General features: G+C 46.0%; 1 protein-coding gene across 1 annotated transcript in view; it reads left to right on the top strand.

Annotated features, from left to right (window-relative positions):
- MYO16 (myosin XVI) overlaps window positions 1-22,136 on the top strand; it is a 701,007-nt gene that overhangs the window by 547,938 nt on the left and 130,933 nt on the right. Inside the window, exon 28 of the mRNA XM_069757932.1 lies at window positions 19,265-19,367. Coding sequence (XP_069614033.1) covers window positions 19,265-19,367 — 103 coding nt within the window. The remainder of the gene's footprint in view (window positions 1-19,264; window positions 19,368-22,136) is intronic.

The following is a 22,136-nucleotide window of genomic DNA, read 5'->3' as shown; positions in this document are numbered from 1 at the left end:
CTTGGAGTGGAACACACCATCTCTCTACACCCCATACCCAATTTGTAGGCCTAATGCAGCGTAGTTTCCAACAACTACTAAACGAGAGCATTAAGATCGAAGCAATGGCGAGGAAACCTGGGGAACACCTTGGAGTGGAACACACCATCTCTCTACACCCCATACCCATTTTGTAGGCCTAATGCAGTGTAGTTTCCAACAACTACTAAACGAGAGCCTGAAAATAGAAGCTCAGGAAAGGCAACCTGGAGAACACCTTGGAGTGGAACACACCGTCTCTACACCCCATACCCAATTTGTAGGCCTAATGCAGTGTAGTTTCCAACAACTACTAAACGAGAGCATTAAGATCGAAGCAATGGCGAGGAAACCTGGGGAACACCTTGGAGTGGAACACACCATCTCTCTACACCCCATACCCATTTTGTAGGCCTAATGCAGTGTAGTTTCCAACAACTACTAAACGAGAGCATGAAGATCGAAGCAAAGGAGAGGAAACCTGGGGAACACCTTGGAGTGGAACACACCATCTCTCTACACCCCATACCCAATTTGTAGGCCTAATACAGTGTAGTTTTCTACAACTACTAAACGAGAGTCGGAAGACCGAAGCAATGTGGACGAAACCTGGGGAACACCTTGGAGTGTAACACACCATCTCTCTACACCTCATACACAATTTGTAGGCCTAATGCAGTGTAGTTTCCAACAACTACTAAACGAGAGCATGAAGATCGAAGCAATGGAGAGGAAACCTGGGGAACACCTTGGAGTGGAACACATCATCTCTCTACACCCCATGCCCAATTTGTAGGCCTAATGCAGTGTAGTTTCCAACAACTACTAAACGAGAGCATGAAGATCGAAGCAATGGAGAGGAAACCTGGGGAACACCTTGGAGTGCAACACACCATGTCTCTACACCCCATACCCAATTTGTAGGCCTAATGCAGCGTAGTTTCCAACAACTACTAAACGAGAGCCTGAAGATCGAAGCAATGGAGAGGAAACCTGGGGAACACCTTGGAGTGTAACACACCATCTCTCTACACCCCATACCCATTTTGTAGGCCTAATGCAGTGTAGTTTCCAACAACTACTAAACGAGAGCCTGAAGATCGAAGCAATGGAGAGGAAACCTGGGGAACACCTTGGAGTGCAACACACCATCTCTCTACACCCCATACCCACTTTGTAGGGCTAATGCAGCGTTGTTTCCAACAACTACTAAACGAGAGCATGAAGATCGAAGCAATGGAGAGGAAACCTGGGGAACACCTTGGAGTGGAACACACCATCTCTCTACACCCCATACCCAATATGTAGGCCTAATGCAGTGTAGTTTCCAACAACTACTAAATGAGAGCATGAAGATCGAAGCAATGGAGAGGAAACCTGAGGAACACCTTGGAGTGCAACACACCATCTCTCTACACCCCATACCCAATTTGTAGGCCTAATGCAGCGTACTTTCCAACAACTACTAAACGAGAGCATGAAGATCGAAGCAATGGAGAGGAAACCTGGGGAACACCTTGGAGTGGAACACACCATCTCTCTACACCTCATGCCCAATTTGTAGGCCTAATGCAGTGTAGTTTCCAACAACTACTAAACGAGAGCATGAAGATCGAAGCAATGGAGAGGAAACCTGGGGAACACCTTGGAGTGCAACACACCATGTCTCTACACCCCATACCCAATTTGTAGGCCTAATGCAGCGTAGTTTCCAACAACTACTAAACGAGAGCATGAAGATCGAAGCAATGGAGAGGAAACCTGGGGAACACCTTGGAGTGTAACACACCATCTATCTACACCCCATACCCAATTTGTAGGCCTAATGCAGCGTAGTTTCCAACAACTACTAAACGAGAGCATTAAGATCGAAGCAATGGCGAGGAAACCTGGGGAACACCTTGGAGTGGAACACACCATCTCTCTACACCCCATACCCATTTTGTAGGCCTAATGCAGTGTAGTTTCCAACAACTACTAAACGAGAGCCTGAAAATAGAAGCTCAGGAAAGGCAACCTGGAGAACACCTTGGAGTGGAACACACCGTCTCTACACCCCATACCCAATTTGTAGGCCTAATGCAGTGTAGTTTCCAACAACTACTAAACGAGAGCATGAAGATCGAAGCAATGGCGAGGAAACCTGGGGAACACCTTGGAGTGGAACACACCATCTCTCTACACCCCATACCCATTTTGTAGGCCTAATGCAGTGTAGTTTCCAACAACTACTAAACGAGAGCCTGAAGATAGAAGCTCAGGAAAGGCAACCTGGAGAACACCTTGGAGTGGAACACACCATCTCTCTACACCCCATACCCAGTTTGTAGGCCTAATGCAGCGTAGTTTCCAACAACTACTAAACGAGAGCCAGAAGATCGAAGCAATGGAGAGGAAACCTGGGGGACACCTTGGAGTGGAACACACCATCTCTCTACACCCCATACCCAATTTGTAGGCCTAATGCAGTGTGGTTTCCAACAACTACTAAACGAGAGCATGAAGATCGAAGCAATGGAGAGGAAACCTGGGGAACACCTTGGAGTGCAACACACCATCTCTCTACACCCCATACCCAATTTGTAGGCCTAATGCAGCGTAATTTCCAACAACTACTAAACGAGAGCATGAAGATCGAAGCAATGGAGAGGAAACCTGGGGAACACCTTGGAGTGGAACACACCATCTCTCTACACCCCATACCCAATTTGTAGGCCTAATGCAGTGTAGTTTTCTACAACTACTAAACGAGAGTCGGAAGACCGAAGCAATGTGGACGAAACCTGGGGAACACCTTGGAGTGTAACACACCATCTCTCTACACCCCATACCCATTTTGTAGGCCTAATGCAGTGTAGTTTCCAACAACTACTAAACGAGAGCCTGAAGATAGAAGCTCAGGAAAGGCAACCTGGAGAACACCTTGGAGTGGAACACACCGTCTCTACACCCCATACCCAATTTGTAGGCCTAATGCAGTGTAGTTTCCAACAACTACTAAACGAGAGCATTAAGATCGAAGCAATGGCGAGGAAATCTGAGGAACACCTTGGAGTGGAACACACCATCTCTCTACACCCCATACCCATTTTGTAGGCCTAATGCAGTGTAGTTTCCAACAACTACTAAACGAGAGCCTGAAGATAGAAGCTCAGGAATGGCAACCTGGAGAACACCTTGGAGTGGAACACACCATCTCTCTACACCCCATACCCAATTTGTAGGCCTAATGCAGCGTAGTTTCCAACAACTACTAAACGAGAGCCAGAAGATCGAAGCAATGGAGAGGAAACCTGGGGAACACCTTGGAGTGGAACACACCATCTCTCTACACCCCATACCCAATTTGTAGGCCTAATGCAGTATAGTTTCCAACAACTACTAAACGAGAGCATGAAGATCGAAGCAATGGAGAGGAAACCTGGGGAACACCTTGGAGTGCAACACACCATCTCTCTACACTCCATACCCAATTTGTAGGCCTAATGCAGCGTAGTTTCCAACAACTACTAAACGAGAGCATGAAGATCGAAGCAATGGAGAGGAAACCTGGGGAACACCTTGGAGTGGAACACACCATCTCTCTACACCCCATACCCAATTTGTAGGCCTAATGCAGTGTAGTTTTCTACAACTACTAAACGAGAGTTGGAAGACCGAAGCAATGTGGACGAAACCTGGGGAACACCTTGGAGTGTAACACACCATCTCTCTACACCCCATACCCAATTTGTAGGCCTAATCCAGCGTAGTTTCCAACAACTACTAAACGAGAGCATGAAGATCGAAGCAATGGAGAGGAAACCTGGGGAACACCTTGGAGTGGAACACACCATCTCTCTACACCCCATACCCAATTTGTAGGCCTAATGCAGTGTAGTTTCCAACAACTACTAAACGAGAGCATGAAGATCGAAGCAATGGAGAGGAAACCTGGGGAACACCTTGGAGTGGAACACACCATCTCTCTACACCCCATACCCAATTTGTAGGCCTAATGCAGTGTAGTTTCCAACAACTACTAAACGAGAGCCTGAAGATAGAAGCTCAGGAAAGGCAACCTGGAGAACACCTTGGAGTGGAACACACCGTCTCTACACCCCATACCCAATTTGTAGGCCTAATGCAGTGTAGTTTCCAACAACTACTAAACGAGAGCATTAAGATCGAAGCAATGGCGAGGAAATCTGAGGAACACCTTGGAGTGGAACACACCATCTCTCTACACCCCATACCCATTTTGTAGGCCTAATGCAGTGTAGTTTCCAACAACTACTAAACGAGAGCCTGAAGATAGAAGCTCAGGAATGGCAACCTGGAGAACACCTTGGAGTGGAACACACCATCTCTCTACACCCCATACCCAATTTGTAGGCCTAATGCAGCGTAGTTTCCAACAACTACTAAACGAGAGCCAGAAGATCGAAGCAATGGAGAGGAAACCTGGGGAACACCTTGGAGTGGAACACAACATCTCTCTACACCCCATACCCAATTTGTAGGCCTAATGCAGTATAGTTTCCAACAACTACTAAACGAGAGCATGAAGATCGAAGCAATGGAGAGGAAACCTGGGGAACACCTTGGAGTGCAACACACCATCTCTCTACACCCCATACCCAATTTGTAGGCCTAATGCAGCGTAGTTTCCAACAACTACTAAACGAGAGCATGAAGATCGAAGCAATGGAGAGGAAACCTGGGAAACACCTTGGAGTGGAACACACCATCTCTCTACACCCCATACCCAATTTGTAGGCCTAATGCAGTGTAGTTTTCTACAACTACTAAACGAGAGTTGGAAGACCGAAGCAATGTGGACGAAACCTGGGGAACACCTTGGAGTGTAACACACCATCTCTCTACACCCCATACCCAATTTGTAGGCCTAATGCAGTGTAGTTTCCAACAACTACGAAACGAGAGCATGAAGATCGAAGCAATAGAGAAGAAACCTGGGGAACACCTTGGAGTGGAACACACCATCTCTCTACACCCCATACCCATTTTGTAGGCCTAATGCAGTGTAGTTTCCAACAACTACTAAACGAGAGCATTAAGATCGAAGCACTGGAGAGGAAACCTGGGAAACACCTTGGAGTGCAACACACCATCTCTCTACACCCCATACCCAATTTGTAGGCCTAATGCAGTGTAGTTTCCAACAACTACTAAACGAGAGCATGAAGATCGAAGCAATGGAGAGGAAACCTGGGGAACACCTTGGAGTGCAACACACCATCTCTCTACACCCCATACCCAATTTGTAGGCCTAATCCAGCGTAGTTTCCAACAACTACTAAACGAGAGCATGAAGATCGAAGCAATGGAGAGGAAACCTGGGGAACACCTTGGAGTGGAACACACCATCTCTCTACACCCCATACCCAATTTGTAGGCCTAATGCAGTGTAGTTTCCAACAACTACTAAACGAGAGCATGAAGATCGAAGCAATGGAGAGGAAACCTGGGGAACACCTTGGAGTGGAACACACCATCTCTCTACACCCCATACCCAATTTGTAGGCCTAATGCAGCGTAGTTTCCAACAACTACTAAACGAGAGCATGAAGATCGAAGCAATGGAGAGGAAACCTGGGGAACACCTTGGAGTGGAACACACCATCTCTCTACACCCCATACCCAATTTGTAGGCCTAATGCAGTGTAGTTTCCAACAACTACTAAACGAGAGCATGAAGATCGAAGCAATGGAGAGGAAACCTGGGAAACACCTTGGAGTGCAACACACCATCTCTCTACACCCCATACCCAATTTGTAGGCCTAATGCAGCGTAGTTTCCAACAACTACTAAACAAGAGCATGAAGATCGAAGCACTGGAGAGGAAACCTGGGGAACACCTTGGAGTGGAACACACCATCTCTCTACACCCCATACCCAATTTGTAGTTCTAATGCAGTGTAGTTTTCTACAACTACTAAACGAGAGTCGGAAGACCGAAGCAATGTGGACGAAACCTGGGGCACACCTTGGGGCGGCAGACACCGTTAGTAGGCCCTACCAAAGTTGTACCCCCAATGCAGTTTTAAAATTCCTAGAGGCTGAAAACAAGACTATTGACGCTCAGCTTTTTTCAAAGGAACACAGCTGAATTGAGTGGCGCAGACAGACACAGGTAGTAGGCCTTAAACCAAAAATGTGGCTCACTGCAGCTTAAAAAAGTTACAGGGGTACACAGGCAGCATTGCTCTGGGCAGTGGAGGACAATTTCAATAGTGGACCGCAGACAGACTTTGTATGCCTACTATTAAAAAAAGGATGCTCTATGCAATTAAAAATCGGTTCCAGGGGTCCACGGGCAGCAGTGGTGTGGTCAGTGGACGAGTATTGGAAGGAGGGACCGCAGACAGGCGTAGTAGGCCTAACATAACAAAATTAGGCTGTAGGCACTTTAAAAATGGTTCCAGGGGTACACGGGCAGCAGTGGTGTGGTCAGCGGAGGAAAATTTGAATTAGGGACTGCAGACAGACTTTGTAGGCTGTCCCCTGTGGACCATGCATCCAACACATTAACCCAGTGCGCCGTAATGGACACGTAATTTTTTGTGGACATGCCTACTGGTCCATGTGTCTCTTGTCAGGTGCACCTTTCTACTGTTTGATTGCCTGAGTGCTATGACAATGCAGACTTTTTCATGCCGGTGGAGGGCTGGGATGGCTTTTCTCGCAAAAGAAATGTCGACTGGGTAGCTTGAACCGTGGTACAGCGTAGTTCATCTGGGCTTTCTAAATATAAAACAAAGAAAAAAAGGAGGCTCCATGCACTTTCAGCTGGGTTCCATGGGTACACGGCCAGCATTGGTCTGGTCAGTGGAGAACTATTGGAAGGAAGGACTGCAGACAGGCTTCGAAGGCCTAACATAAAAAAATTGGGCTGTAGGCACTTTATAATTGGTTCCAGGGGTACACGGGCAGCAGTGGTCTGGTCAGTGGAGGCCTAGTGGAAGGAGTGACCGCAGACAGACATCGAAGGCCTAACATAATAACAGATGGCTGTAGGCAATTTTAAATTGGTTCCAGGGGAACACGGGCAGCAGTGGCCTGGTCAGTGTAGTAGTAGTAGAAAGAACGGACTGCAGACAGGCTTCGAAGGCCTAACATAATAAAATTGGACAGGCTGTAGGCACTTTATAATTGGTTCCAGGGGTACACGGGCAGCAGTGGTCTGGTCAGTGGAGGCCTAGTGGAAGGAGTGACCGCAGACAGGCATCGAAGGCCTAACATAATAACAGATGGCTGTAGGCAATTTTAAATTGGTTCCAGGGGAACACGGGCAGCAGTGGCCTGGTCAGTGTAGTAGTAGTAGAAAGAACGGACCGCAGACAGGCTTCGAAGGCCTAACATAAAAAAATTGGGCTGTAGGCACTTTATAATTGGTTCCAGGGGTACACGGGCAGCAGTGGTCTGGTCAGTGGAGGCCTAGTGGAAGGAGTGACCGCAGACAGGCATCAAAGGCCTAACATAATAACAGATGGCTGTAGGCAATTTTAAATTGGTTCCAGGGGAACACGGGCAGCAGTGGCCTGGTCAGTGTAGTAGTAGTAGAAAGAACGGACCGCAGACAGGCTTCGAAGGCCTAACATAAAAAAATTGGGCTGGCTGTAGGCAATTTAAAATTGGTTCCAGGGGAACACGGGCAGCAGTGGTCTGGTCAGTGGAGGCCTAGTGGAAGGAGTGACCGCAGACAGGAATCGAAGGCCTAACATAATAACAGATGGCTGTAGGCAATTTTAAATTGGTTCCAGGGGAACACGGGCAGCAGTGGCCTGGTCAGTGTAGTAGTAGTAGAAAGAACGGACCGCAGACTGGCTTCGAAGGCCTAACATAAAAAAATTGGGCTGGCTGTAGGCAATTTAAAATTGGTTCCAGGGGAACACGGGCAGCAGTGGTCTGGTCAGTGGAGGCCTAGTGGAAGGAGTGACCGCAGACAGGCATCGAAGGCCTATCATAATAACATATGGCTGTAGGCAATTTTAAATTGGTTCCAGGTGAACACGGCCAGCAGTGGCCTGGTCAGCGGAGGATGATTGTAATGAGTGTCTGCCAGTTAGTAGTCCAAAACAATACATAAATGTGAATGTCTCACATTAAAATCCAGCGAAAACACTAAAGGGTGCAATCTTTAGGTACAGGGGTGGGATCCTCTGCGTTGTTTCTGACCTACTAATTTGGCGCAAAGTTTTTACTTGGGTAAATAGAGGACACTGCCCCTGACTATGTTATGTACCATTATACATGTCAACAGAATGGTATTGTCAGTGGCAGGAATGGAAGGATGTCAACGCATAGTCTAAACATTGGTGGAAGTGTGAGAGATAATTGTGGAAGTGGCAGAGCAATGTTTGACCTGGGGGTGGGTGAACTCTCTTGTGGACGGCGGTACAGGCCCAGGGCCCCTCATGTTACAACAGTGTGTCTGACGTTGGGTGCGCACCACCACCGCCAGAGACAGTTTATTGTACTATGAGGGACCCAGTGGCAGTGCCGTCGACCAAAAGCGGGCACACCCACCTCTTCAGACAAACAGCACTCTCACGGGTGCTTGCGCCAAGCCGCGATACCACGGCCCCGTGTGGGGAGTTTGGCCATTTAGGGAGGTGTAAACATGTCGTATGCTGGACAATCAGCTGCAGCAAATTAGACATTCGAAAAGTAATTCACAGTAGTCCACAGGCAAGAGCTTTTCGTAGGAAAGCTAGGTGTCTGCCGGGCAAGGTGGGGCAAAAGAATTCGAAATCCAGTTGTGGTTCATTTTAATGAATGTTAGATCATCAACATTTTGGGTAGCCAGATGAGTCCTTTTTTCGGTTAATATTGAACCTGCAGCACTGAATACTCTTTCTGATAGGACACTAGCTGCCGGGCAAGCAAGCTCCTGCAATGCATATTCTGCCAATTCTGGCCAGGTGTCTAATTTTGATGCCCAGTAATCAAATGGGAATGACGGTTGAGGGAGAACATCGATAAGGGATGAAAAATAGTTAGTAACCATACTGGACAAATGTTGTCTCCTGTCACTTTCAATTGATGCAGCAGTACCTGTCCTGTCTGCGGTCATAGCAAAATCACTCCACAACCTGGTCAGAAAACCCCTCTGTCCAACGCCACTTCTGATGTGTGCACCCCTAACACTCCTGGTCTGCTGCCCCCTGGAGCTCGTGTGAGAACGATCACGGGCGCTGTGTGCTGGGAATGCCTGAAGCAAACGGTCAACAAGAGTTGATTGTTTGGTTGCTAATATTAGTTCCAAGTTCTCAGGTGGCATAATATTTTGCAATTTGCCTTTATAGTGAGGATCAAGGAGGCAGGCCAACCAGTAATCATCATCGTTCATCATTTTAGTAATGCGTGTGTCCCTTTTGAGGATACGTAAGGCATAATCCGCCATGTGGGCCAAAGTTCCAGTTGTCAAATCTGCGGTTGTGATTGGTTGAGGGGCAGTTTCAGGCAAATCTACGTCACTTGTGTCCCTCAAAAAACCAGAACCCGGCCTTGCCACGCAACCAATTTCCAGTGCCCCCGGGAAAGCTTCCTCATTAAAAATATACTCATCCCCATCATCCTCCTCGTCCTCCACCTCCTCTTCGCCCGCTACCTCGTCCTGTACACTGCCCTGACCAGACAATGGCTGACTGTCATCAAGGCTTTCCTCTTCCTCTGGTGCAGACGCCTGATCCTTTATGTGCGTCAAACTTTGCATCAGCAGACACATTAGGGGGATGCTCATGCTTATTATGGCGTTGTCTGCACTAACCAGCCGTGTGCATTCCTCAAAACACTGAAGGACTTGACACATGTCTTGTATCTTCGACCACTGCACAGCTGACAACTCCATGTCTGCCATCCTACTGCCTGCCCGTGTATGTGTATCCTCCCACAAAAACATAACAGCCCGCCTCTGTTGGCACAGTCTCTGAAGCATGTGCAATGTTGAGTTCCACCTTGTTGCAACGTCTATGATTAGGCGATGCTGGGGAAGGTTCAAAGACCGCTGATAGGTCTGCATACGGCTGGAGTGTACAGGCGAACGTCGGATATGTGAGCAAAGTCCACGCACTTTGAGGAGCAGGTCGGAGAACCCAGGATAAGTTTTCAATAAGCACTGCACCACCAGGTTTAAGGTGTGAGCCAGGCAAGGAATATGTTTCAGTTGGGAAAGGGAGATGGCAGCCATGAAATTCCTTCCGTTATCACTCACTACCTTGCCTGCCTCAAGATCTACTGTGCCCAGCCATGACTGTATTTCTTGTTGCAAGAACTCGGACAGAACTTCCGCGGTGTGTCTGTTGTCGCCCAAACACTTCATAGCCAATACAGCCTGCTGACGCTTGCCAGTAGCTGGCCCATAATGGGACAACTGGTGTACAACAATGTCAGCTGCCGATGGAGTGGTTGGCCGACTGCGGTCTGTGGAAGAGCTGTCGCTTCTGCAGGAGGACGAGGAGGAGGAGGAGGGGGTGCGAACGCCTACAGCCAACTGTTTCCTAGACTGTGGGCTAGGCACAACTGTCCCGAAATTGAAGTCCCCTGTGGACCCTGCATCCACCACATTCACCCAGTGTGCCGTGATGGACACGTAACGTCCCTGGCCATGCCTACTGGTCCATGCATCTGTAGTCAGGTGCACCTTTGTACTCACAGATTGCCTGAGTGCATGGACGATGCGCTGTTTAACATGCTGGTGCAGGGCTGGGATGGCTTTTCTGGAAAAAAGTGTCGACTGGGTAGCTCGTAGCGTGGTTCAGCGTACTCCATCAGGGCTTTGAAAGCTTCACTTTCAACTAACCGGTAGGGCATCATCTCTAACGAGATTAGTCTAGCTATGTGGGCGTTAAAACCCTGTGTACGCGGATGCGAGGATAAGTACTTCCTTTTTCTAACCAGAGTCTCATGTAGGGTGAGCTGGACTGGAGAGCTGGAGATCGTGGAACTTGCGGGTGTGCCGGTGGACATGGCAGACTGAGAGACGGTTGGAGATGGTATTGTTTCCGCCAGTGCCCTAGATGCAATATTTCCTCCTACAAAACTGGTGATTCCCTGACCCTGACTGCTTTTGGCTGGCAAAGAAACCTGCACAGATACTGCCGGTGGTGCGGAAAATGGTGGCCTTACAGTGACGGAAGGGATGTTGCGTTGCTGACTAGCTTCATTGGCCGAGGGTGCTACAACCTTAAGGGACGTTTGGTAGTTAGTCCAGGCTTGAAAATGCATGGTGGTTAAATGTCTATGCATGCAACTTGTATTGAGACTATTCAGATTCTGACCTCTGCTTAAGCTAGTTGAACATTTTTGGCAGATGACTTTGCGCTGATCAATTGGATGTTGTTTAAAAAAATGCCAGACTGTACTCTTCCTAGCATCGGATCCCTTTTCAGGGATTGCAGACTGAGCTTTAACCGGATGGCCACGCTGTCCTCCAACAGGTTTTGGCTTTGACACGCGTTTTGGGCCAGATACGGGCCCGGCAGATGGAACCTGTTGCGATGTTGATGCCTGCTGCGGCCCCTCCTCCACCTCCGCTTCTGAACTACTGCCGCCTGCACCCTGTTCCCCCAATGGCTGCCAATCGGGGTCAACAACTGGGTCATCTATTACCTCCTCTTCTAGCTCGTGTGCAGCTTCGTCTGTGTCACCGTGTCGGTCGGTGGTATAGCGTTCGTGACGGGGCAACATAGTCTCATCAGGGTCTGATTGTGGATCAGTACCCTGAGAGGGCAATGTTGTGGTCTGAGTCAAAGGACCAGCATAGTAGTCAGGCTGTGGCTGTGCATCAGTGCACTCCATGTCAGAATCTACTTGTAATGGGCATGGCCTGTTAAGTGTTTCACTTTCTAAGCCAGGGACGGTATGTGTAAAGAGCTCCATGGAGTAACCCGTTGTGTCGCCTGCTGCATCCTTCTCTCTTGTTGTTGTTTTTGCTGAAGAGGACAAGGAAGCGACTTGTCCCTGACCGTGAACATCCACAAGCGACGCGCTGCTTTTACATTTACCAGTTTCAGAAGAGGAGGCAAAAGAGCTTGAGGCTGAGTCTGCAAGGTAAGCCAAAACTTGCTGTTGCTGCTCCGGCTTTAAAAGCGGTTTTCCTACTCCCAGAAAAGAGAGCGTTCGAAGGCCTTGTGTAGCCAGACGACGAACCTGGCTCCACAGCTCCAGACTTAGGTGGAATATTTTTTTCCCACGACCACCTGATGCTCCACTACCACTACCATCATTACCAGCTGACAATGAACGCCCACGGTCACGACCTCTTGCACCAGACTTCCTCATTGTTTTAAAAACTTTATTTGTTGCTGTCAAACAACTTACACGATGATCTATAACTTCAGTATGATTTCAATATCCCTTTACAGGTTGGTGAGACCACAAGGAAAATCAGGCACAATGTTACACACTCTGTTTTCTGTGGCACCAAATCACAGAGATGCCACACACGCAGGACTGTCACTCAAGCACAAATGTCAATATTAATCTCCCACTGTTTTATTTATTTTTTTTTTCAGGGAGACTTTAGAAACAAAATAAAAAAAATGATTTTTTCAGGAAGAATTTAGAAACCAAATAAAAAAACAAAAAAAGGCTTTCTATGGCCCACTGAGTGAGAGATGGCACACACAGGAGTCAGGAGTGGCACACAAGCCCAGAGGCCAATATTTTTCTCCCACTGATTGATGTAGTGATTTTTTCAGGTAGATTTTGGAACCCAAATCAAGCAAAAAAAAAAAATAGGCTTTCTATGGCCCACAATTTGAGAGAGAGAGAGAGATTGCACACCCAGGAGTCAAGACTGGCACACAAGCAGAAAGGGCAATATTAATCTCCCACCTATTTTTTTTTTTTCAGGGAGACTTTAGAAACAAATTAAAATAAAATGATTTTTTCAGGAAGAATTTAGAAACCAAATAAAATAAAATGATATTTTCAGGGACAATTTAGAAACCAAATAAAAAAACAAAAAAAAGGCTTTCTATGGCCCACTGAGTGAGAGATGGCACACACAGGAGTCAGGAGTGGCACACAAGCCCAGAGACCAATATTTTTCTCCCACTGATTGATGTAGTGATTTTTTCAGGTAGATTTTGGAACCCAAATCAAGCAAAAAAAAAAAATAGGCTTTCTATGGCCCACAATTTGAGAGAGAGAGAGAGAGATGGCACACCCAGGAGTCAAGACTGGCACACAAGCAGAAAGGGCAATATTAATCTCCCACCTATTTTTTTTTTTTTTCCATAGGGACTTTAGAAACAAATTAAAATAAAATGATTTTTTCAGGAAGAATTTAGAAACCAAATAAAATAAAATGATTTTTTCAAGGACAATTTAGAAACCAAAAAAAAAAATAAAATAAAGGCTTTCTATGCCCCACTGAGTGAGAGATGGCACACACAGGAGTCAGGAGTGGCACACAAGCCCTGAGGCCAATATTTTTCTCCCACTGATTGATGTAGTGATTTTTTCAGGTAGATTTTAGAACCCAAATCAAGCAAAAAAATAAATAGGCTTTCTATGGCCCACTGAGTGAGAGATGGCACACACAGGAGTCAGGAGTGGCACACAAGCCGTGAGGCCAATATTTATCTCCCACTGATTGATGTAGTGATTTTTTCAGGTAGATTTTAGAACCCAAATCAAGCAAAAAAATAAATAGGCTTTCTATGGCCCACTGAGTGAGAGATGGCACACACAGGAGTCAGGAGTGGCACACAAGCCCTGAGGCCAATATTTATCTCCCACTGATTGATGTAGTGATTTTTTCAGGTAGATTTTAGAACCCAAATCAAGCAAAAAAATAAATAGGCTTTCTATGGCCCACTGAGTGAGAGATGGCACACACAGGAGTCAGGAGTGGCACACAAGCCCTGAGGCCAATATTTTTCTCCCACTGATTGATGTAGTGATTTTTTCAGGTAGATTTTAGAACCCAAATCAAGCAAAAAAATAAATAGGCTTTCTATGGCCCACTGAGTGAGAGATGGCACACACAGGAGTCAGGAGTGGCACACAAGCCCTGAGGGCAATATTTTTTCCCACTGATTGATGTAGTAATTTTTTCAGGTAGATTTTAGAACCCAAATCAAGCAAAAAAATAAATAGGCTTTCTATGGCCCACTGAGTGAGAGATGGCACACACAGGAGTCAGGAGTGGCACACAAGCCCTGAGGCCAATATTTTTCTCCCACTGATTGATGTAATGATTTTTTCAGGTAGATTTTAGAACCCAAATCAAGCAAAAAAATAAATAGGCTTTCTATGGCCCACTGAGTGAGAGATGGCACACACAGGAGTCAGGAGTGGCACACAAGCCCTGAGGGCAATATTTTTTTCCCACTGATTGATGTAGTAATTTTTTCAGGTAGATTTTAGAACCCAAATCAAGCAAAAAAATAAATAGGCTTTCTATGGCCCACTGAGTGGGAGATGGCACACACAGGGATGGCACTCTAGCAGAAATGCCAATCTTAATCTCCCACACAAAAAAAAAAAAAAAAAACAGGGACTGTCCTACAATTACTATCTCCCTGCAGTAATCTCAGCCAGGTATGGCAGGCAGCAATAAGGAGTGGACTGATGCACAAATTAAATAAAAAGTGTGGACAAACAAACAAGATAGCTGTGCAGAACAACAGGATTTGTGCTTTGAAAAAAGCAGTTGGTTTGCACAGCGGCGTACACACAGCAATGCAGCTATCAGGGAGCCTTCTAGGGCAGCCCAATGAGCTACAGCGCTGAGAAAAAAAAAATGTAGCTTCCACTGTCCCTGCACACCGAAGGTGGTGTTGGACAGTGGAAATCGCTACAGCACAAGCGGTTTGGTGGTTAATGGACCCTGCCTAACGCTATCCCTGCTTCTGACGAAGCGGCAGCAACCTCTCCCTAAGCTCAGATCAGCAGCAGTAAGATGGCGGTCGGCGGGAACGCCCCTTTATAGCCCCTGTGACGCCGCAGACAGCAAGCCAATCACTGCAATGCCCTTCTCTAAGATGGTGGGGACCAGGACCTATGTCATCACGCTGCCCACACTCTGCGTTCACCTTCATTGGCTGAGAAATGGCGCTTTTCGCGTCATTGAAACGCGACTTTGGCGCGAAAGTCGCGTACCGCATGGCCGACCCCGCACAGGGGTCGGATCGGGTTTCATGAAACCCGACTTTGCCAAAAGTCAGCGACTTTTGAAAATGAACGACCCGTTTCGCTCAACCCTACTCCTGAGGCTTGTAGTGACATAAATGGAGGGTGCTGGATGAGCGGCGCTCCTGCGCCCTGCTGCTGCATAAAGTAAACAGAATGCTTCTGATCATGTCTCACACACCACATAGCCAGAAAAGGTAGTAAAATGCTAAAATTGCATTTCCTGATTAATTTTTTTTCACCATTGAAAGCAATGCAAATGTGCAAAAACACAGCAAAAACAATGGGTGTGAACAAAGCCCAAGGTGTGGAGGAGTATTTTTTCTCTTATTTATTTTGTCTTATATGCAAGTCATTATCATGGAAAAAATGCTTAATATGTTTTCCAGTAAAATTCATTTTAATTTCAGTTTTACATGTTTTATTGTCAGTCTGTAAAAGTGGTGTAACATTGTCAGTCTTCCCATGCCATTTCAGCTTTGTTTCCATCGATTTCAGAAATTTTTAGAGGGAGCACCATAAAAATGCTCTATTTTCCCATTTATTTCCATTATACTCGTTACTTGGGTCGAGCAGCTGAGCGTTACGATTTGCTTGATTTGAGTAACGAGTACCTGGGCATTTTAGTGCTCACTCATAGCTACTAACTGATATATGAGTATATTTTTAAATAATGGGAATAAATGAATCCCATGCAGACACAATGAGAACCTACAACCTAGAAGAAATAAAAAAAACCCTGTGAATGTATATCTAAACCCTTACAACTTTCAAGTGTGTAAAGCACATCATATTTTTCTATACTCTGGTTTTCAGAAGGCTTAAGACATGCAAAAATGAGTTACTGCGCGTTATTCAGGAGCATTATGCTGTTGCTTATCTGCATATGGCAATATTTCTATGTCCTGCACAGCCATGTGGTACAAGCCATTGATACATAATATTTATTATTATTATTATTATTATTATACATTTTTATAGCGCCATTTATTCCATGGCGCTTTACATGTGAATACGAGGCAAATATAGACAAATACATTAAACATGAGCAGATAACAGGCACACAGGTACATAAGGAGGGAGGACCCTGCCCGCGAGGGCTCACAGTCTGCAGGGGATGGGTGATGAAACACTAGGAGAGGGTAGGGCAAGTTGCGCGGCGGTTCAGTAACTTCAGGATCACTGCAGGCTGTAGGCTTGTCGGAAGAGGTGGGTCTTCAGGTTCTTTTTGAAGGTTTCTATGGTAGGCGAGAGTCTGATGTGTTGGGGTAGAGAGTTCCAGAGTATGGGGCAAGCACGGGAGAAGTCTTGGATGCGGTTGTGGGAAGAAGAGATGAGAGGGGAGTAGAGAAGGAGGTCTTGAGAGGATCGGAGGTTGCGTGTAGGTAGGTACCGGGAGACCATGTCACAGATGTATGGAGGAGACAGGTTGTTCATGGCTTTGTATGTCATTGTGAGGGTTTTGAACTGGAGTCTCTGGGCGATAGGAAGCCAGTGAAGGGCTTGACATAGGGGAGAGGCTGGGGAATAGCGGGGAGACAGGTAGATTAGTCAGGCAGCAGAGTGTAGGATGGATTGGAGCGGTGCCAGAGTGCTAGAGGGGAGTCCAGAGAGTAGGAGGTTGCAGTAGTCGAGGCGGGAGATGATAAGGGCATGCACTAGCGTTTTTGCGGTGTCGCGGTCAAGGAAAGCACGGATCCGGGAAATATTTTTGAGTTTGAGACGGCAGGAGGAGGCAAGGGCTTGGATATGTGGCTTGAAAGAGAGGGCAGAGTCGAGGATCACCCCGAGGCACCGGGCGTGTGGGACTGGGGAAAGTGAGCAGCCATTGACATTGATGGATAGGTCTGGTGGAAGGGTAGAGTGAGATGGGGGAAAGATGATGAATTCTGTTTTGTCCATGTTCAGTTGTAGAAAGCGAGCAGAAAAGAAGGCTGAAATAGCAGACAGACAGTGCGGGATTTTGGTAAGTAAGGAGGTGAGGTCAGGTCCGGATAGGTAGATCTGCGTGTCATCAGCGTAGAGATGGTACTGCATACCGTGGGATTCTATGAGCTGTCCCAAGCCGAAAGTGTAGATGGAGAAGAGTAGGGGTCCTAGAACAGAGCCTTGAGGAACACCGACTGACAAGGGGCGAAGTGAGGAGGTGGTGTGGGGGAGGGAGACACTGAATGTTCGGTCTGTCAGATATGACGAGATCCAGGAAAGGGCCAAGTCTGTGATGCCAAGAGATGAGAGAATTTGTAGCAAAAGGGAGTGGTCCACAGTGTCAAAGGCAGAAGACAGGTCCAGGAGAAGGAGGATAGAGTAGTGTCGCTTGCTCCTGGCAGTTAGTAGGTCATTGGTGACTTTAGTTAGGGCAGTTTCAGTTGAGTGATGGGGACGGAAGCCTGATTGTAACCGATCAAAGAGGGAGCAGGGGGAGAGGTGGGAGGACAGTTCAAGATGGACGTGTTGCTCCAGCAATTTGGAGGCATAAGGGAGAAGAGATATCGGGCGATAGCTAGACACAGAGGATGGGTCGAGGGAGGGCTTTTTGAGGATGGGTGTGATCTTGGCATGCTTGAAGGATGAGGGGAAGACACCTGTTGTGAGTGAGAGGTTGAAGAGGTGCGTTAGGGTTGGGATGAAGACCATGGAAAGGTTAGGGATGAGGTGGGATGGGAGCGGGTCAAGCGTGCAGGTGGTGAGGTGTGATCTTGACAGGAGGGTGGAGAGCTGATCTTCTGTCATGGTGGAGAAGCTGGTTTTGGAGGAGCAGGGTTGAGCAGCTAAGAGGGGCAGTGGGCGCTGTGGGCCAAAGCTTTCTCTGATCGTATCGATCTTCTGTTTAAAGAAAGAGGCGAAGTCTTCAGCAGAAATGAGGGGGGAGGGAGGAGGTGCTGGAGGACGGAGTAGAGAATTGAAAGTGTTGAAAAGCTGTTTAGGGTTGTGAGACAGGAAGGATATGAGAGATGAGAAGTAAGTTTGTTTTGCGGCAGTGAGTGCAGACTTGAAGCTGGCGAGGGACTGCTTGTATGTAGTGAAGTGGTCGGCAGAGCGGGATTGCTTCCATCTCCGCTCAGGATTCCTGGAAGCCTGTCTTAATTCTTTGGTCAGGCTGGTCAGCCAGGGCTGCCTGTTAATTGTACGAGTTTTACTATGCATGAGCGGGGCGGCCGAATCGAGTGTTGCTGTTATTGTGGTGTTATAAAAAGTGGCAGCAGCATCTGTGTCATGAAGGGAGGCTATGTCTGTGAGAGGGAGAAGGGACCCCGAGAGTGATTGTAAGTTGAGATGTTTGAGATTTCTGCGAGGGAGTTTGTGGAGTGGGGGTTGCACATTAGGAGAGGAGAGGGAAGAGAATGTCAGTAGGTTGTGGTCAGACAGGGGGGGTGTGTTAATGAGATTAGTAAGGGAGCAGAGGCGGGTGAAAATGAGGTCCAGCGTGTGGCCATCTTTGTGAGTGGCCTCAGACAACCATTGAGTGAGGCCAAAGGAGGCAGTCAGTGATAGAAGTTTAGAAGCAGCTGAGGTGGAAGTGTCAATGGGGATATTGAAATCACCCATGATGATAGTGGGGATGTCGACAGAGAGGAAATGAAGTAGCCAGGTGGTGAAGTGGTCGAGAAAGGTGGAGATGGCTAGTTCTGGGGGGCGGTAGATGACAGCCAGCTGGAGGTTGGAGGGGGAGTAGATGCGGACAGAGTGCACCTCAAGCGAAGGAAGATTAGCGGAGGGTGGTAGCGGGATTGGAGTAAAGGAGCAGGTGTCGGACAGGGGCAAGCCAACTCCTCCACCACGTTTGTTGCTGGGGCGAGGGGTGTGAGAGAGGTGGAATCCGCCATAGGAGAGCGCAGCTGGAGAGGCAGAGTCAGATGGGGTGAGCCAGGTTTCAGTGAGGCCGAGGAAGGAGAGTTTGTTGGTGATGAAGAGGTCGTGGATAAATGTCAGTTAATATCGCACTAATTGCATGTAAATAGCATATGTCCATAAATATGTAAATATCATAATCTGTATATAGAATATATGTTGTCAAGTCACAGGAGACAATTTCATTTGGTAGCTCTCTGCTGAAACATCTTTTTATAAACCATTACTCCTTTATCTCAACTTCAGGTATAAGCACTTAACAGAAATCTTAACAAGACAAAAGCATAAAACATCACCTGAAGAGAAATGCCGGCATGTTCTAGAGCAATGCAAACAGCAAGGATGGCAGGTAATCTTAACTCAACTCATTTGCATTGCATGAAGTTCATAATTTTCCTTACTCGTTCCCTTTTTTGCTAGAAGAGATGCATTTATTAGAGGGATTCCCAAGTGTCTAGATTTTCTAGGAAATGCTTATTTTTCCCGGAATTTAATTTCTCACATTATTAAGTATTTCCTTGAATTGCTTTATCTTCTAATAAGGTTCACTGGGAAGTAATTGAAATAAGCTAATACAGAGTGGCCAAAAAGAAGGTATTTCTTAATAATAATTTTATAAGATATTATACTGTATATAATTATATATATCATATATTATATTATGCATTAGCAAAATTACTTGGCTTTGCATGGATCTTTTTTGTTTAACCGTTTGTGTTTGGGGTGAGAAACTTTGTTTGCTATTAATATGAAGCCAACATATTCAATAAACTAAACCTTTTGTGGCAAAATAAAAAAAAAATTCTAAGAGATTATGTATTTTTAAGTTATTTAATTATAAAAAAAGCATAAAATAATAAAAGTACCGTATTTTGATTATTGTCGCATAAGTAATGAAAAGGCACAAAGCATTCTAATTTCTTAGAAATCTGAGACAACACTTGTCATGGGTTTACTGTGACAGAGAGGTGCCAGAAGACCGCAGCGTCTGATTTCCCACACTGATTAAAAGCACCAAACAATCATATTAAAATGGGCAGGTTTCTGCCAGCAGTGCAAGGGTTAAATTATTCAGTTGAGAGTAGTGATGGGCGAGCAGCCGAGCACTTAAATGCTCGGGTGCTTGTTGCTCGGGTCGACCAAATTGGAATACTCGGGTACTCGGTCAGAACAACGAGCCCAATGTAAGTCTATGGGAGACCCCAGTATTTTTACCCCCCCGGGGGATCACCCCTGGAAGCATTCCTGACTCCTAGATCACAGCCTTAATCATTTTTTTCCGAGATTCATGCCATTTTTTCCGGTGCCACAAAAAACACATGAAAACAAAAGTAAAACGGGTTTTGCTTGGAAATGTGTCAAGGTACATCCTTTGCAGGTTAATGACTTGCCTGTAAGGCCAAATATTTCACCCCCCCTCTCCCACTTAGTCTTAGTTCAGACGCTGCATTTTTGAAGCGTTTTTCAACTTTAACATTGCTTTCAATCACTATAAATGCATTGACTTGGAAATGTCAATGTAACATTTAACACCCCTAGCTGGCCATGTGGTGTGTGAAAAATAAGCAGACCCATCTTGTTTCATTTATGAAGGAGGGACTCTTAAAGTCACAATGCCTATTTTTACTGGTGCATCAAGCGGCATTAATCTTCTTAAAGGGCCATTATGAAACAGTGGGTCTCCTAAGCTGTTGTAGCCTATGCTGTGAGTGGATGGGCTGCCAAGAATTACAACACACCGCACTACCCCTGTCATAAGATGTCCAGGAGGACTCCTGAAAAAGCGTTGCATTGAATTCATGGCCTGCCCTGCTACCAATTCATGTGTACCCCAATAAGCCTTTGAACCCACATACTGGATGGGCCCAGGAAAATCCACTTCACAATATGCATTTTGTGCTCCATACTCCTTTGTTTTATACATTGGCGGCAAGGCGAGCCCTGCTGCATAGTCAGTCATATGCACCCCATTAGGCTTTTGGAACCAACATACTGGACGTGCCCAGGAAAATCCACTTCACCATATGCAATTTGTTCTCCCGTACTCCTTGGTTTTACATATTGCCAGCAAGGCCTGCCCTGCTGCATAGTTGGTCATATGCACCCCATTAGGCCTTGGAACCAACATACTGGATGGGCCCAGGAAAATTGACTTGTATTTTTTAATAGTATGATGGTTCCCTCTTTGCACAATTATTTACAGGAGAATTTTGCGATTTAATTTGACTTATTTTTAACACAAAGGTTCAGATACGGCTTTAAAAAAAGCAAATACTTTCAATACAAGGCAATTTTATTGCAAACTATAAAATTCAAGGAATAGTATGATTGAATAGTGTGAGTCTGTACACTTTTTTATGTGTTAACATACACAGGTTAATAAGTACATATACGGATTAAATAAATATAGCGATTACGTATATACAGTATGAAGATTAACTACATACAGTATAGTTAGATCATCACCAAGAGGCTTTTAAACATCATCCGTCTAGAATATCAGAGAAGCAACACCAAGACAGAGAACCCCTGGGAGATTATCTACACTGCATGGGCATCCCCAATTATGCAGGTATCAGCACACTGTACATGTACAGGTACCCCAATTTTGGCATCTGTCTTAGTCATGTTTCTCTGGTCTTATATAGTGAATAACACTATGTAGTAGCTCAAGTTTAACCCACACGTTCAAGTGGCAAATTTTCAAGGTTGGATGAAACTGAGATGTCATGGAGTGATCAGACAAGGGTCCATAAACCCCTAGAAAATAAAAGCCACAAGGATTTAGATTAAACCACCACCGGCATAGTTTCAGTAAACCTTAATGTTTTACAATGACAAACAGCAAGCATATAGAGGCTTAGAACTGTTTGTGAAGTGAATAAACAAACATTTATCAAGATTGTGTCACTATGAGCATTGTCAGTCACATCTCTAAATGTTTTGCAAGAAATGCAACTATGTGATTGTCTGAATACATTATGTATACAGTATTTCAATCTTGTTTACAAATCACCATTTGTATATTCTCCATTTGTACATTTGAGGCACACAAAGTTAAGGTTCGCAAGGAAAGAAACAAATATAATGGACAAAGCTATATTTTTAATGAACTACT

Source organism: Ranitomeya imitator, chromosome 3 (assembly GCF_032444005.1).
Source record: "Ranitomeya imitator isolate aRanImi1 chromosome 3, aRanImi1.pri, whole genome shotgun sequence".
NCBI lineage: Eukaryota > Metazoa > Chordata > Amphibia > Anura > Dendrobatidae > Ranitomeya > Ranitomeya imitator.
The sequence above is the reverse complement of the archived record's forward strand: the minus strand, read 5'-3'. Positions and strand labels throughout refer to the sequence as shown.